Genomic DNA, 17,455 nt, shown 5'->3' with positions numbered 1-17,455 from the left:
TTCACGAGTGAAGACACAATGAGGGACGTCTCCTCCTGTTCACACTTCACTGGAAACACCCAGGAGATGGAGACACTCAGTCCTCTGTGTCCATGAGTCCATCAGCTACTCCCTGGGTGTCCTCCTGACGGTGGAGACACAAGCTGATGGACACCAGGACTAACGCAATGAAGACAAACGTCCCTCCACACAGAGACAAAACTAAAACGTGTGTTTCTATTATTTTGTCAGGTTTTGTGTCCCAGAGTGTCCACACGGCGTCCACGGCCTCTGATGTTGAATGTGGTGCATTCATGGTCCCAGTGGATGAACCCTGAGGACTTTCATTCAGGACACAACCTGTTACAGCTGATGGTCAACATGGAGCCTGAAACTATTTATGTCACCAGTTACACCAGAGATTTTAGTGCAACGAGGAGCCAAAATGGCCGCCGTGTTGGTAGATTGTAGAAGAGTTCAGAGGAAACAGAGGCCAGGGACACAGAAGACCACTAATACATGTATATGGAGTCCTAGGAGTGCCATAAAAAAAAAAAAAAAAAAAAAGAATAAATAAATGTGGTTTTGTAGTTTTTATTTCTCCATTTATTTTATTTTTTTAATATATTGTGATTTATTTATTTTATCCTTTTATTTTTCTCCATTACTTTTTGGAAACTTTGAAGGACCAAGCTGTCAATTAATTTATTTTTTCATTTTTTTCCTCTTTATATTTCTACATTTTTATTTTTATATATAGTTCAACTTTTGTTCTCTATATATTCATTTTTTTTTCTTTATATTTCTACATTTTTATGTATTTGTTTTCTTTGTAGTTGTACTTTCTTTTTATATTTCAACATTTTTCTTTTTCCTCCACATTTTTTGATTTATCCTTTTTCTACATTTTTATTCATCATTTGTCTTTATATTTCCAAATATTTATTCATTCTTTAATTAATTTCCCTTTATATTTTCACATTTTTATTCATTCATTTTTTTTGTTTGACATTTCCTCATTTTTATTCTCATCTTTCTCTTTATATATTTCCACATTTTATTCATTTCTCTTTACATTTTCACATTTATCTTTATCACATTAGAGATGTCTTTTCCTTTCCCTCCGTACTCTTACTGCAGCAGACACACTGACCTTTCTACAACCCCACATCATAGAAACAGAAATACGTCCCGTTAAAGTGTTGCGTCCGTCCTCTGAAGAAGACGACTGCTGTCCACAGTGTCTCCTCTCTGCTCTCTCTGTAACAGTCAGTCTCTGTTTTATTGCTTCATTATTGACGTCGGCTGGAGACCAAGCAGAAGTAGCAGCAAATCAACGGTAAACCTCGTCCGCAGACGAACGACAAGCATAGGCACTGAGTAGAGGAGAAGAGTCTGACGCTTCATTCATCCATCCATCCATCCATCCATCCATCCATTCATTCATTCATTCATTCATTCATCCATCCATCCATCCACTCATTCATCCATTCATCCATTCATCCATTCATCCATTCACTCATTCATTGTTCTCTGTGGTTTTGCAGGCGTGCAGCCTTTTAAGGTTCTTCCAGTCGGCCTCGCTCTCGCAGCGCTTCACTCTGCTGAAGAACTTCTTGATGAGAGCCTTGGCTTCTGCTTTGACTGTGGACCCAGAGACCAGAGTTAGAGAGGAAAGCCCGTCCTGGGTCATGACATGTTTCTCTTACCCCCCCATGCCCCGCCCTCTTTACCGTGGCCTTTTCCTCGACTCCTCCCCTCGGCGAGAAGGTGAGACAGGTAGCGAGCGAAAGACTTGAACAGCTCCTACGAGAGAAGAAACAACCTCAGAATTCTTACTCAATGTCTCCTCCTCCCCCTCTCCCTCCCCCCCCCACCCCCTGACACACACACACCTTGGTGGCGAACTTCCCCTGAGTGTAGAAGGGGTCCAGGTATCGGACCACGATGTCCGCCGCCTCCTTCAGGCTGACGGGCTTGGGCGGCTCGCTGACCGGCTGCACGGCTCTCTCCTGCACGTTGGGGTTGAAGGTGACTCGACGCTTCGCCGGAGGAGGCGACTCGCCCTTCGTCTTCTTGACGCCTGTGACCTGGAGACGAGCATCAGAGGATCAGTCAGAGCTGGAGGTCAGAGGTCAGAGGTCGTAGGAAAGTCAAGAAGCACTGGGACGACTTATTTATTAGAGCGACTGAAGCCACAAGACCAAACCCACCTAGCAGATGTCCTATTGGCTCATATCTATGTGTGTGTGTGTGTGTGTGTGTGTGTGTGTACATCTTTTCTTTTTTTGGATTTATCCTCTTATTTTTATAAATTTCTCTTTGTATTTCTACATTTTTATTCAGTCTTGCGTATTTGTGTTTATATTTACAAATATTTATTATTTCTTTAATTAATTTCCCTTTATATTTTCACATTTATAGTCATTTAAAAAATAATTAAAATAATTTTTAATTATTTATTTTTCTTTATATTTCCTCATTTAAGTTAAGTAGTTATTTATTATTTTATTTGTTTCTCTTTACATCTCCTCATTTCTATTAATTCTATTAATTTAATAAAGTATATTTCCAATGATTGATTTTCTTTTATTAATTTCTCTCTATATTTCCACATTTTTAGTCATTCTTTAAAAAAATGTCTCTTTACATATTTCTTCATTTTATTTATTTCTCTTTATATTTTCTCATTTTTAATTATTATTTAATTTTTTTCTTTATTTTTACTAATTTTTGGATTTATCCTCTTATTTTTTTACATTTCCAAATTCTTAATTTTTTTTTTATTTCTCTTTGGATTTCTACATTTTTATTCATTTTTTAAAATTTTCTGCTCAATATTTCCCCATTTTTATCCATTCTTTAAAATTATTTTTTTATTTATTTTTCGTTATATTTCCTCATTTCATTTATTTTAGTTTTTATTTACTCATTTGTAATTATTCGTTTATTTATTTTTCTTTATATTTCCTCGTTTAATTTATTTGTTTATATTCCCACATTTTTTTGTTTGTTTTGTTATTTGTTTCTCTTTACATCTCCCCATTTTTATTAATTCTTTTAAGTATTTCTATTTCCAATTATTTTTTATTTCTTTTATTAATTTCTCTCTTTCTTTCTTTATTCATTCTTCAAAAAAATCTCTTCATATATTTCCTCATTTTTTAATGATTATTTAATTTTTTTCTTTATATTTACTCATTTTTGGATTTATCCTATTATTTTTTTATATTTCCAATTTCTTATTTTTTTTATTTATCTTTGGATTTCTACATTTTTATTCAGTCTTTTGCGTATTTGTTTTTATATTTACAAATATTTATAATTTTTTTTAATTAATTTCCCTTTATATTTTTATTTTTTTTATTTTTTTAATACTTTATTGTGTTCATTCATTCAATTTTCAAAATTCAAATTATTTTTTGAAATCCCTTGATATTTCCTCATTTTTATTCACGCTTTAAAAATATTTCTTTTATTTATATTTCCTCATTTTATTTATTTTAGTTTTTATTTCCCCATTTAATTTTATTCTGTTTATATTCCCACATTTTTATTTATTATTTTATTTGTTTCTCTTTAAGACATTATTAATCCCACGTATGGGAAATTTCCTTGTCACAGTAGCACAGAATTTGGCAAAAAAAATATATATACAGAAAAACAGAGACGACTTCGACAGGAAAAAAGTTACCAAAAAATACAAAATTTTGAAAAATATATACAAAACATAACAATACAATAAAAATATATAGAGAAAGAAGTAGAAATATAAAGACATTCTGTATATACAGTGTGGTGGTGGAATAAACTTTACAAATAAATAGTTGCTTAAACTTTGGAAAAAAAAAAACTATGAGTTGGTGAGGTAGTGGTTCGTGCAAAAAAGCAGATTAATTTGTGCAAAAGTACATTTTTTATTGACTCAGGCTGGTGTTGTTCAGAGCTGTACATCTCCTCATTTCTATTAATTATATTAAGTATTTATATTAACAATTATTTTTTTTTATTAACATCTCTCATTATTTCCACACATTGATTCACGTTTATTCATTCATTCTCTTTTTATTTATTTCTCTTTATATTTTTCAAATTTTTAATTATTATTTTATTTTTTTCTTTATATTTACTCATGTTTGGATTTCCAAAATTCTTATTATTTTTTTAATTTCTCTTTGGATTTCTACATTTTTATTCAGTCTTTTGCGTATTTGTTTTTACATTTACAAATATTTATTATTTCTTTTTTTTTATTAATATGTTTATTAGGAGGTAAGGCACATCAGAACATGAACTAATGTCAAATTTACATTGAGTATCACATCACATCTGTATCATAAAAAATATATAGACATATTGATACCATAGAAATATTGTGCATCCTGACGAACAAAGAGAGAAAAATAAATAAATACATAAAGTTTAAATATTTATTATTTCTTTAATTAATTAAGTTTTGTTGCTTAATATTTCCTCATTTTTATTCAGTCTTTAAAATTATTTTTTATTTCCTCATTTTTAATTATTTTCTCTTTATATTTTTAATATTTTTTATTTTTTTATTTTTATATTTTTTTTAGAGCCGTCGCTCTAATAAAGTTGCTCTATTTGCTGCTGGAGTCTCGACCTTCCTCCTCCATGAACCTTTTCTAAGTGAGAGCAGCAGGTCACACCTACCTCCTGGACGGTCCGAGGGTCGGCGACCTCTTCTGTTTTCCTGCGCGAGAGTGAAACGGTTAAGAGTCGATAAAAGACTTTAGCAGCGACGTGTTGATGAAACTACAAGTCACCTACTCTGTCTTTGGCGTCTCTTCCTGCTCCTTCGGCAGCTTCTCCTCCTCCTCGTCTGTATCAGGTATGGACATCAGTCTGTCGGTGTTGGGGCTGCTCGCAGGCAACGTTGGCTCCTTCGGCAGCTCCTCCTTCTCCTTCTCCTCCTCCTCCTCCTCCTCCTCCTCGTCTGTATCAGGTATAAACATGAGTCTATTGGTGTTGGGGCTGCTCGGAGGTAACGTTGGCTCCTTTGGTGGCTCCTTCGGCAGCTCCTCCTCCTCCTCGTCTGTATCAGGTATAGACATCAGCCTGTCAGTGTCTGGGCTGCTCGGAGGCAACGTTGGCTCCTTCGGCAGCTCTTCCTCCTCCTCCTGAATTTTCTTTGTCGTTTGTTTCTTTGCAAAGTAAAGGGAAATGTCTCGGGACGTCTTAGCAGCTTCCACCAGCTTCTGCTGCTTCTTGCTCAAGGCTCTTCCTCCTTTAGTCGGGCTGCTCAGGGAAGCGGCGGCGGTGGCGTTTGCTTTGGCTCCGACGGTCGACGTTCCGGCCGACGAGTCCGTCTCTTTTAGCCTCTCCCTGTTCACCTGGACAGTTTCGTTAAAGAATCCACCGTGGTCCTTTGACGTGGACGAGGTCTTCAGGAGGTCTCTGGCGGTGACGAAGGGGTTCGATGAGCCTCTCTCACCGGCTCCGACTCTCTTACGCTTCAGCTGGAGGAACAAAAAAGCTTCATGGTTAGAGGTTTGTTAAAAACTCAAAGGGACTGAATCTGCTCCAGGTTAATAAAGAGAGAACATGATAAGTGTGAATCTTACAGAGTAGATCTCAGACGCGGAGGTGAAGCCCTGCAGCTGATCAGAGAACGAGGAGGAAGAGGAGGAGGAAGCATCCTCTCCGAGCTTTGACTCCACCTCTCTGGAGTCAAAGCTCCCGGTCCTCTCTTCCTCTGCTTTGTCCGTCTGAGTCGGAGCAGCTTTCTTCATCTCAGACACCTTGACAGAAAAAGACGAGTTAATATTCCTGCTGATGATGATGATGAGGATGACGAGACGTAAACGATTAAAGCAGTCTGCGTCTGTTACCTTCTTCAGGACGGCGGCTTTGTACAAGTTGGACGACTTGCTGCTTTTGAAGACTTCGTGTTCGAGGTCCACCGCCAGAGACAAACAGCTGAGAGACGGAGGGACGCTGGTTATCATGTGCAATATCTTTATAATACATGTATATTTATTTATTAAAACCCACTTTATACCAATCACACTGCTGCTTCTATCCCTGCTGTGACTGGATCTCATGTTTAAAACCTTTAAACCCTTAGCAGTAGTTTAGTGAAGTGTATGAATAATGACCTGAATGCATCTTCCGCCCCCTGCTGGCCACGCAGCGCCTCCTGCAGCAGGGACAGGCAGTGCTCTCTGGCCTGGAGCGTAAAAACAACAGAACAAACGTGTGAACACGCAGCGATCCTGGAGCCGTCACGCGTTGGTGACTCACCGAGGTCGTGTGGACGCGTTAACGAGCGGAGCGGCTATGAGGAATGTGCTTCATCTCGTACCTTGACGGTGAGCCTGGGGATCCTCTGGCTGTCGGCCTCTATGAGCGGACAGTCTGGGTCTGCGCGGTAGAAGAGTCACGGGTTAGAAAGATAGGACGGACCGAACCTGGAGACACGGTTATTAAAATAAATATTTACCTGGAGGGACGAAGTCGTCCCTCGGACCGTCGCCGGCCTGGAAGAAACAGAACCAAGATGGTGAACCGTCTTCAACTTCAAACCTAGCTGCTTAGAGGTTCCCCTGGGTTCCTCTGGGACCTCTCAGACTATTATGGACTATTATCTTTGTTGGTCGTCTTCAATCTGTCTGACTGTGGATTATTTGTGGGTTCCAAACTCTTTAGAGATGGTTCTGGAACCTTTTCCAGCCTGATGAGCAACAACAACTCTTTCTCTGAGCTCCTCAGAAAGCTCCTTTGTCCACAAACATGTGTTGTGAAGATCAGACTGAGACAAATCCCTGATTTATTTCAACTAAACCAGGAACTGAACCACACCTGAGTCTCATCACGTTGATGGAAACACTTCTGAACACATGGACTCTGGTTTAATCCTAGAGGAGCACCTCTCTGATATGTAATATTGGCTCGCTTTCCAGAGTAAACGCGTGTTTGATTGGGTTCTCTTTGTCTACTTTCAGGATTTTGAGTCACTTTTATGCAGAAATGTCAAAGTGCTGCATCTTAAAAACAAAACAAACCAGTACTGTTGTATTCACAAGTAGAATTATTGCATAAAAAGAAAGAAAAGAGTAGAATAAATAAATAGAAAGATGACTAAACACCATGTAATTAACCCCAGGGTCCTGAACAGACTCATATTTTCCAGGTGACTCCGCCAAGTTAGATTTTATCTAGATTTCAGAACATTACAAGTTCTGTTTTCCTCCTACTCTCCGGACGTCCTGGCGTAACTCCTCCAAACACGTTTAAAACCTCAGCCAGATGTTGTTAAAGTCGCCGTCCCGCTGGTAAAGCATGCGTCACATTTGCTGGTGAGCGGTGACGACTATCAAACACACACCTCTGAAGAGTCTGGAGCCAGTGAGACCAAGATGTTCCTGCTTCTTGCTTGTAAACTGTTTGTTCACGGTTTTACTCTTAAATGTTTGCGCCAGTTCCACCGAACATGTGGCATCGATTGAACCCCCCTCAGTCGGCCCCCCGCTGCCAACAGCTGGCATGCAGATGTGAAAACACTCTGGAGCTGCTTTACCCTTCTCACTCACAAATAATAGATTTTAGCAGCTTCACGAAACATATTTAACTTCAGTTTGACACTAAAGTCTTCTATTATTAGGGGTTAGAATCTGACTGGACACTTGGGAGTGCTGCATTAGCATCTTAGGGGTCAATCCCGTCAGCCGCTCACCGATGCCAGGAAGTATTATTGGTTGATAAAGATCACAGGGTCTGAAACCGCTTCCATCAGTTCCTCTGGATTAATAAACCTGACCAGCGTACACATTTGAATACTTCTGTTTGTCTTATAACGTGTAAAAGTGTCAGTTTTAGAAGTATTTGTACCATTGTGCACATTAAAGAATCCATAAAAATACTGAAACATCCTCAAAGTTGATTATTCAGACTCACCTTGCGCATGTTCATCTGCTTCTTGTACAGATCAGAAAAGTCCTTCTTCCTCTTCATGGAGTCATCCTCACTGCTGCCCGCCTCCCCTTCATCGTACCTACGGGACGCCAGCGTTAAAATAACAACAATTACTAACAACAACTCGCGCTGAATCGCTAAGATGTTTATTTTTTAAAGACGGCGTCACTGGAGTCGTCCTTGCCTTTCAAAGCCGTAGCCCTTCCTCCCGCCCTCGTACAGGCCCGGGTGGAACCCGAACGGCCCCGTGGGCTCTCTGCTCGCCGCCTCGGTCCTGGTGCTGAGCGCCGCCGCCCTCTCCAGCTGAGCTCGCACCATCTTGGGGTTGCGGCAGAAGTCGCAGGCGCCCGCGCAGTTCGGCGTCTTGTCCCCGAAAAACTTGGAGATGGTGGCGTGGCGGCAGCTGATGGACAGATGGATAAACTTTATTGATCCACTGAGGGAAACTGTTGTCTGCCACAACATTATGACCACTGAGGAGAAGTGAATAACATTTAAACCATCTTGTGACAGTTCAGTGTTCTGCTGGGAAACTTCTGGACCTGGCATTCATTGGTGTGGATGTTACTGAGACATGTAGCACCCACCTAGACCAGACCAGGCACCCTGGTTGACCTGGCCTCCAAATTCACTAGATCCCAAACTGATCAAGTATCTGTGGGATGATCCACAGAGGCCCCTCCCCTCAAAGGCCCCCCCACTAACAACAGGACACCCTCAGAAGGCCCATGTCCATTCTCTGATGAGTCACCTGCACTTTATTAGGAAGGTGGTCATAATGTTATGCCTGATTGGTGTATACACACTCAGATGTATGTATGTGAGTAAATAAACAAACAGAGGCCGTGTGTTGTCAAAGTGCTGCACCAGTGTGTCTAGTTCATCATTGATCCGTCAGCTGTTGCGTAACCGTCACCAGGATCGATGCTTTTCTGTTATGAAATGAACTCACCAGCTTCAGCTCATCACTGCAGCTGATTAAATGAAGACTAGACCAGAAGATGAAGATGTTTTAAGGCTTTTAGACACAAGGCTTCTATTATCACCCTCCATAACACGTTTCCTATTAGACTGTTTTGATTCTTTTTATAAAAAGGGGACGATACGGGATCAGAACTAGGATTAGGACTCGGTTTGGGGGAAACAAACCCCAGCAGCTACCTCGCCTCTCGTGAAACAGAGAGGAGCAGCCTCACCAGAGGAGGAGGAGGAGGAGGAGGAGGAGGGGAAAAGAGGAGAGGCACAAAGTCCCTCCCAGGCAGGACCGAGTGTCAGAGAGAAAAACAGAATCCTCCGAGGCAGACGCTCGGTCAAACGGCACCGAGGGTGAAAACAAAAGAGAGAGAGAGGACGACAACAGAGCGAGGAGCAAAGAGACCCAGCTGCTGACCTCCTCCTCCTCTTCACCTTCATCGTCATCACCACCACTTAGTCTGGTCGAGTTTAAGGAAGAAAAAACAACACAAGCTCTCACAGGTGAGTGGTTTTTTTCTCCAGTGTGCAGAGACTCTGGGCTGAAGAATGTCAAGAATGTGTAGAAGCTTTAAAATAAAGAAGGAGAAGAAGAAGAAGAAGAAGAGAGAACTCTGAAGTTATTTCTCAGAGTTTGCACAAGATCTGTGAACGTCAACGTCGTGAAAGAGGCAGAAAAAAGTCATGTTAAGAGACTAAATCTGATCAGTTTTTCAAATTTAACGATCAGGCTTTCGTTCGTTTGTTCTTTTCCTGCAGCACTTTGAGATGATTCACAACAACGCTGCTACTTCTCCACAAAGAAGGATGTGAAGGAGCAATAAATACACGCAAATAATTAAGAACGTGAAGACTTTTGACGTCTCGGTCCTCAGGTAGCTCAGCTCAGCAGCGTCTGGGAACAGCGTGTACGTGATTTACATGAACCTTCCCCCTGCGACTGTTCCAGTGCTTCACATCCAGGGTCAGATGTTTACATGATTGCCTCCACATGTCGTAACCCCCTCCTCACGCTGCCAGTCGGGGGCCGTTCGCACATGTTTCCGTTTTTACAGATAATGTTATTTACCCTGGAAACCAGCATTTAACTCATCACAGTGAGCACACAGTGGGCAGCCATGCAAGTTTAAGCAGTTTTCTATATTACTTTTATATATATTTTGTTTAAATAAACTCCATTTCCTGCATCCTCTCGTTTGAAATCTTGCAGGACCAGTTTCACACAACAAATCCTGAGACATTATTCCACGTGTCAAGGAGAAGAATCTCCCAGAAGCAAAGACACTCAAGGTAAATACCAGAAACCTTTTTAGTTTTAAGTACAATTGTTTCGAATAAATTAATCAATCGGCCCCAGACTGAACCAGCGACCCCAAAGCTGCTTCCCTGACCGCTAGACCACAACGAGAAATTATTACAAATACCGTCCAAAGTCTTTTTCTAACGTTCATAACGCACCATTAAGGATTTATAATGAATTCCCACGACGGCAGAGACACAAACAGTCACACACCCATTTCAAATATTCAGCCACAGTCAATAGCAAAAACCTGACGCTCTGCCTCCACCCAGCGCAGAACACAAAGACACACGGGCTTTTTGTCCTTTTGAGGCCGGCGGCGTTTAAACCTGAAATAGAAACCTGCGGCGGCGGCGGCTGCGATCAGACTCACTCACGCAAACATCATCCTTCCTACTTTCTCTGTTGATCAAATAATTTAGCTCGGAGTTACATCCCGGTGCATCCTTCTCCGCCTGTGAACCAGGATGGACGCCAGAGAAGAGACGGAGAACCTCCTCAGCAGGGTGTGGGTCAAGCTTCGAGGTCTGCCCGACGCCAACCCTGCAGACCTGGGAGGATTCCTCGTCCTCTTGAGCTTCATCCGTGAGTTTCTCTCTCTCTCTCTCTCACACAATGACACTGCAGACGCCCACTAACCTCTCAAGGGCGAATAAAACAACCCCGGCCTCCACCTGTTTGACCTCGAGACCACCTGACTACTAAACAGTGTCTTCTCCAAACCCATCCAGACCCTCAATGACAATAAAACCCACCTGAACACTTTAAATTCTTGTCTCTCACTCTGTCCCTGAATGGGTCTGTTTGCATCTTGCAGTTCGATGCATCGTGCATGCACTGACACTATTTCCGTCTGCTCTCCTGCAGTCATGGTCGTGTTCTTGGCAGTGCTGACATGCGTGAGCTGCTGCTGCTGCTGCGGCGGCGGTCGCAAGGCCAAGCTGACGAGCCCCGACGCCTGAGCGACCGTCACACCCGTGACCTCTGGACTTCTGCGGTTCCGCCAAACATTTCCTTTTGAAGAACTTTTGCACCGTACATGTGTGATATGAGGCGCGGCCGGTGGCTTTTTAAAAGACCCAACCCTACGGACCACAAAGCTCCCGTCAAACACAGGTGAGAGGCTGCCAAGAGCACCTGCTGCTGGCGCTGGCAGGCTTTCAGGCTTTCAGGTGAATCTACATTCCTCAGAGAATCCCTTCAGCTCGACTACGACGCCCACGGCCTGAGGGGAGACACCGGGCAATGCTTGGTATACGCACGATTAAACAATAACAAAGAAAGAGCAAAAAGTGGTTTTATGTGTCACAGTTAAAGAATGAAAGCTGGCAGTCAGAGTTAGAGTTAGAGTTAGAGTTAGAGAACAGCCTCTGACGTGGGAGGTTGTTTTCAAACCCGAGAGTCTCTTTGCTTTACAACGAAACGTCTGCCCTCTGCTGTACAGGACCTGAACAGGAACTATAATCTTTTTAAGGTGTGAGGTATACACGTGTGTTTATATCTAAAAATGTATAATTAATAAAAAAAATAATAATAAAAATCCACTCCTCGCGTGACTGATTTCTTTCCACTCACCCTTCCTGTTCACAGAACGACACCATGGCTGCAAAGTCTGTGATGGCCGTTTTGTCCGACTCCTTAGCAGAGCCACGTTTCTCCTGGAGACGAGTTTAGAAAAAGTCTCAGAAACTTTTAATAAATAAAATAAAAACAAACAGTAGAGGTCGTTTCAGGCCCCGTTCAGACCTCGCCTTCATTAACATCCGATCTCAAGAGTCTAGGTTAAACAGGTCCAGGTGTGAACACTGATCTGGTCTCTAGAGTCCAGGTGTGAACGCTGATCTGGTCTCTAGAGTCCAGGTGTGAACACTGAACTGGTCTCTAGTGTCCAGGTTAAACAGGTCCAGGTGTGAACGCTGATCTGGTCTCTAGTGTACAGGTGTGAACACTGATCTGGTCTCTAGAGTCCAGGTTAAACAGGTCCAGGTGTGAACACTGATCTGGTCTCTAGAGTCCAGGTTAGACAGGTCCAGGTGTGAACACTGATCTGGTCTCTAGTGTCCAGGTTAAACAGGTCCAGGTGTGAACGCTGATCTGGTCTCTAGAGTCCAGGTTAAACGGGTCCAGGTGTGAACACTGATCTGGTCTCTAGAGTCCAGGTTAAACGGGTCCAGGTGTGAACACTGACTCTCTAGAGTCCAGGTTACAGTCCAGGTGTGAACACTGATCTGGTCTCTAGTGTCCAGGTTAAACATGTCCAGGTGTGAACACTGATCTGGTCTCTAGTGTCCAGGTGTGAACACTGATCAGGTCTCTAGTGTCCAGGTTAAACAGGTCCAGGTGTGAACACTGATCTGGTCTCTAGTGTCCAGGTTAAACAGGTCCAGGTGTGAACACTGATCTGGTCTCTAGTGTCCAGGTTAAACAGGTCCAGGTGTGAACACTGATCTGGTCTCTAGTGTCCAGGTGTGAACACTGATCAGGTCTCTAGTGTCCAGGTTAAACAGGTCCAGGTGTGAACACTGATCTGGTCTCTAGTGTCCAGGTGTGAACACTGATCAGGTCTCTAGTGTTGTCTGTACCCGGCTGGCCTTAGGCAGATGGGTCCCTCCATATGAGCTGGGTTCTGCTCGAGGTTTCTTCCTGTTAAAAGGGAGTTTTTCCTTGCCACCGTTGCCTTCAGGCTTGCTCTGGGGGTTTCAGGCCGGGTTTTTGTAAAGCGTCTTGAGACGATTTGTATTGTTATTGACGCTATATAAATAAAAATAAAAAAAAATAAAAATAGTGTCCAGGTTAAACAGGTCCAGGTGTGAACACTGATCTGGTCTCTAGTGTCCAGGTGTGAACACTGATCAGGTCTCTAGTGTCCAGGTTAAACAGGTCCAGGTGTGAACACTGATCTGGTCTCTAGTGTCCAGGTTAGAGTCCAGGTGTGAACACTGATCTGGTCTCTAGAGTCCAGGTTAAACAGGTCCAGGTGTGAACACTGATCTGGTCTCTAGTGTCCAGGTTAGAGTCCAGGTGTGAACACTGATCTGGTCTCTAGAGTCCAGGTTAAACAGGTCCAGGTGTGAACACTGATCTGGTCTCTAGTGTCCAGGTTAAACAGGTCCAGGTGTGAACACTGATCTGGTCTCTAGTGTCCAGGTGTGAACACTGATCTGGTCTCTAGTGTCCTGGTTAAACAGGTGCAGGTGTGAACCCTGATCTGGTGTCAGTCCACATGTGGAGGTGGTCTGGGACACATGTGACCTCCTTCCTTTGGTAGTGTGAACACACAATGAGTCCTGGGTCACATTAAAGACCACCTACTCAACAGGGCTGATCTGAGGAAGAGGAGTTTAACTCCTTCATTCAACCACTAGTAGAAATGATCACATGAATCAGTGATGTCTGTTCGTTTGTGGTTCTGAAACATCGGTGCAGATCCAGCTCTAGTCGCCGTTAAAGGGTTCCACTGCGGCCCAAAAGCTTATTCGCACACAGAGAAGCTGAGATGTCGACTCGGATGTTAACGCTAAGGTCTGAACGGGGCCTACAAAGCGCTCAGCTGTCAGCCTGACCTGTCTCCTGGTGACCTCCTGGCGGATGAGGAAATTAATTTGCTCCTTGTCCTTTGGGGAGTAGTATGTGCGACAGGACGAGGGCAGGCCGTCCCTCCCCGCTCGTCCAGACTCCTGGTAGTAACTGGCCAGAGACTTGGCGACGTTCCAGTGGGCGACGAACCTGCGAACACGTCGGACATGCTCGATGTGAGACCTGATAAATAACCTGGGAAATAAAGAATAAATTAAAGCTCGCCTCACCTGACATTAGCCTTATCGACTCCCATCCCGAAGCTGATGGTAGCGACGATAACCAGAACCTTCCCCTTCATCCACTCGTTCTGGACCTCTGTGCGATCTCCTGCCTTCAAACCTGCACAGGCAGAAGTCGAACACAGATTATTTATTGACGTTTTTATCGATTTAAATATTCGCCACCTGCTTCAGGCGCTGATCTCACCTGCGTGGTACGGCTTGGACAACACTCCGAGCTTGGTCAGCTGGTAGGCCACAGTTTCGCAGCCCTCCCTGGTCCGACAGTACACGATCCCACAACCCTGTTCACAAACACCAGCACAGGGGTTAACGAGGCAGAACGGAGAGGAGGGTTATTCCTCCGTGTCAGCGAACGTTTTGAGCAGGATGAATTTTATTGCTCAGCTGTAAAACACCACGTCTCCAGGACACGCTCCAGCTGAATTTTAAAGATCAGAAGCGCGACACCTGGTAGAATTACACATTCAAGGTGTCTGCTTTCACACCTTGGTTGTTGTTCAGAAAAACTGGGAGCGTTTATCCTTTAGGTTGGTTCATTGGTTCTGGTGAGAACAAAGCAAACACTCAGGACCAAGCTGGACCAGTCCAGTTAGAGAGGGTGGTCTCAGCCCGTTTGTTACCCTCAGACCGATACGACTACGTTTATAATGATATAACCCACACAAAACATAAAAACACAACAGCAACAGATGTCAGTGTTAAACACTCGTTGCTGATGCTACATTTTCAGTTCGATTATTTCCCGAAATCCATTTTATTTTCTGACCAATCACAAAACTTTCTGCTAGAACGTAGCGCTGAGGGCTTGTCAGGACTTTGTCTCAATTGCCCTTTGAACACAAACCAAACCCAGGTTAAATGCAGTGTTAGAAACTATAGTGTATCTCTTACTAAATGACTCAAACTGAAATAGATTAGATTTACACCAGTCAGCCACAACATTATGACCAGGAGAAGTGAATAACATTTAAACCATCTTGTGACAGTTCATTGTTCTGCTGGGAAACTTCTGGACCTGGCATTCATTGGTGTGGATGTTACTTAGACATGTAGCACCCACCTAGACCAGACCAGGCACCCCCACCCCATAGCAATGACACTCCTTGATGGCAGCAGCCATCCCCAGCAGGATGCAGCCTGACACAGACACACACACAAAAACACTTTAGGAACAACTAAAAAAAAAAAACATGAAGAACAGCACAAGGTGTTGACCTGGCCTCCAAATTCACTAGATCCCAAACTGATCAAGTATCTGTGGGATGATCCACAGAGGCCCCTCCCCTCAAAGACCCCCCCATTAACAACAGGACACCCTCAGAAGGTCCATGTCCATTCTCTGATGAGTCACCACAAGGGAGACCTACACAAATATTAGGCCCAGTGTATGTTAAAATCCTTCATATTAAGCAAAATTAAAGCAAACACAAAATGATAAGATTCTGATATTTGAGTCCAGATGAGCGGCTGATGGTTTTCCTCACCATCTTCACCTTAGTGTCGGCTCTGGAATCTGTAAAGCATCTTGAGATGAATCGGAAACAAACGTGTTGACAGTAGACGGCGGTCCATCAGGGCCAAAACCTCACGCCACAGAAACCGTTTGTTTAAATCTGCTGCTGAACTTGTAAATAATCCTGATTCTGATGTAAATAAAACTGAACTGAATGTGAGATATTGTGTTATCTGTGTATTAAGTGTGTCGGCGAACAAGATATTAAGCCATCACAGCTCAAATCCACAAAGTTTGGAGAACTTTTGTGTCATGTAGAATAAACCGTAGTGTGACAACATCTCAAAGAGTCCAGTCTACAGACCTGTGACTGTCCTCCGCTGCCCAGTGCCAGCGTCTTCTTGACGAAGGCGTGGAGGTGGACGTAGGGGTCTGGCAGCAGCTCCCTGAAGATCACGTCGTAGTGCAAGTTACTGCGGAAAACGGGGGTGACAAAAGACAGCGGCGACTGCAGCCTCAGGGACTGGAGAACGTCTTCTTGCACGTTCTTGGGCGCCGTCGCCGTCAAGGCCAAACAGGGGACGCCCGGCAAGCGAGCCCGCAGCTCCCCGAGTTTGAGGTAGTCCGGCCTGAAGTCGTGGCCCCACTGAGAGACGCAGTGGGCCTCGTCCACGGCCAGGTAGGACAGCAGGCCGCGGGAGCACAGGCCCGTGAGGCAGGGCTGGAACGACGGCGACGCCACCATCTCCGGGGTGATGTAGAGGAGCTTCAGCTTGGGGCTGCTGCTCTGCAGGTCGGCCAGGATCAGCCGGCGCTCGCCTGCCGGGAGCTTGGAGTTGATGGAGCAGGCGGGGATGTTGCGCTCCTTCAGGCGGTCCACTTGGTCCTGAGGAGGAACGTGAGAGATAAAACATTAAGGTGACAGGCAGAGAAGGTGTATTTAAAAGGGTTTAAAGTGGAGCAGAGGACTGACCTGAATGAGAGCGATTAAAGGGGATATAACCAGAGTAATGCCCTCAGCCAGAAGTGCAGGGAGCTGGTAGCAGAGGGACTTCCCTGCTCCAGTGGGCATGCACACAAACACATCCCTGTCCCCTGCACACAGACCTCAGTTACAAACGTGTCAGACATTAACGCGTTTATTCAAACTCTACCTGTGACAGTTAATTCACCTTTAACAGATGCGACAAACGACCGTTGAGTCGCTATGAAGCAAGCAGCTAGCGTCTAACCAGCAAAAATAATGACACATTCAAAAGAAAACAGCGGATTTAAAGTAGTTTTCTCTCCGACTTACGTTTGACGACGGCCTTCACGACATCCTCCTGGAGTTTGGACCTGAAGCCGTCGAAGCCAAAGTGGGTTTTTAAAGCTTGTTTTAAACTTGTTGTCATCGTTTGTTTGTTTGTCTCTCTGTGAAGAACTCACAGGAAAATCTCTGCGGCGGAGTCGCACGCCGATGACGTCAGGAAAACTCGCGGGCAAAAAAAATCTAAAAACGAAAATAATAATCCTGTTTTTAGTGATGTAAATTATTATTATTATTACTCCGTCATACGTTTATATTATTATTAGCAGTATTAACATTTATTTATTTATTAGTTTATTATAATTAATACTCTTGTAGTTTGCTTCCGGTGTTGTGAAGCTCTCTGATTGGTCGAGCTGCTACACACGTTTCAGCTGCTGGAGATGGACAGTTTATAGGAGGCCCTGCACTACATTTCAAAGAAATGCTGACATTTTTATCCACATATGTATAAATAAATGTCTTAAGACACTATAAATATACTTCCTGTGTTCAAAACTTTACTTTATGTAAACGTATTCAAACAGAATGACCTATTTTAACCTGTCAAAACATTAGGTAGACTCATGAATGCATCCAGTCCTGAACTAAATCCTCCTTCATGACTGTTTTAATGTTCAGATGATGTTGAAACAGCACTCAACTGGAGCTCTCTCAGTCATTATAAATTAACGCTGAACACC

The 17,455-nt window shown here is 43.4% G+C and overlaps 1 protein-coding gene and 1 long non-coding RNA gene across 2 annotated transcripts; one reads left to right on the top strand and one right to left on the bottom strand.

The window, feature by feature from the left end:
- Positions 1–760: 760 nt before the first annotated feature.
- recql5 (RecQ helicase-like 5) lies at positions 761–16,897 on the bottom strand. The gene is made up of 19 exons (XM_084571268.1): positions 16,761–16,897; positions 16,437–16,558; positions 15,828–16,349; positions 14,195–14,291; positions 13,996–14,107; positions 13,753–13,915; positions 11,765–11,847; positions 8,102–8,320; positions 7,900–7,996; positions 6,446–6,482; positions 6,308–6,366; positions 6,102–6,172; positions 5,835–5,922; positions 5,568–5,744; positions 4,774–5,462; positions 4,657–4,696; positions 1,875–2,069; positions 1,713–1,785; positions 761–1,623 (listed from the first exon to the last, which is right to left on the bottom strand). Exons 1-19 carry the CDS (start codon positions 16,855–16,857, stop codon positions 1,499–1,501), a joined length of 3,066 nt encoding a protein of 1,021 aa, XP_084427394.1. The 5' UTR covers positions 16,858–16,897; the 3' UTR covers positions 761–1,498.
- LOC311507063 lies at positions 9,194–11,733 on the top strand. Its single transcript, XR_014699711.1, has 4 exons — positions 9,194–9,393; positions 10,100–10,179; positions 10,612–10,774; positions 11,057–11,733. It is a non-coding gene; the product is annotated as an uncharacterized lncRNA (long non-coding RNA).
- Positions 16,898–17,455: the final 558 nt, after the last annotated feature.

Source organism: Chelon labrosus (assembly GCF_963514085.1).
Source record: "Chelon labrosus genome assembly, chromosome: 21".
NCBI classification, from domain to species: domain Eukaryota; kingdom Metazoa; phylum Chordata; class Actinopteri; order Mugiliformes; family Mugilidae; genus Chelon; species Chelon labrosus.
Note: the sequence above shows the minus strand (reverse complement) of the source record. Positions and strands in the feature narration are given on the sequence as shown.

What these genes read in the sequence shown, in the direction of transcription:
- recql5 (XM_084571268.1), bottom strand. Translation starts at nt 16,857, where the DNA reads ATGACAACAAGTTTAAAACAAGCTTTAAAAACCCACTTTGGCTTCGAC. An exon ending in AGGAGGTCACCAGGAGACAG is followed by an intron (nt 11,848 to 13,752) that starts GTCAGGCTGACA and finishes ACTCGTCTCCAG; the next exon opens with GAGAAACGTGGCTCTGCTAA. An exon ending in GAAGAGACGCCAAAGACAGA is followed by an intron (nt 4,697 to 4,773) that starts GTAGGTGACTTG and finishes ACTCTCGCGCAG; the next exon opens with GAAAACAGAAGAGGTCGCCG.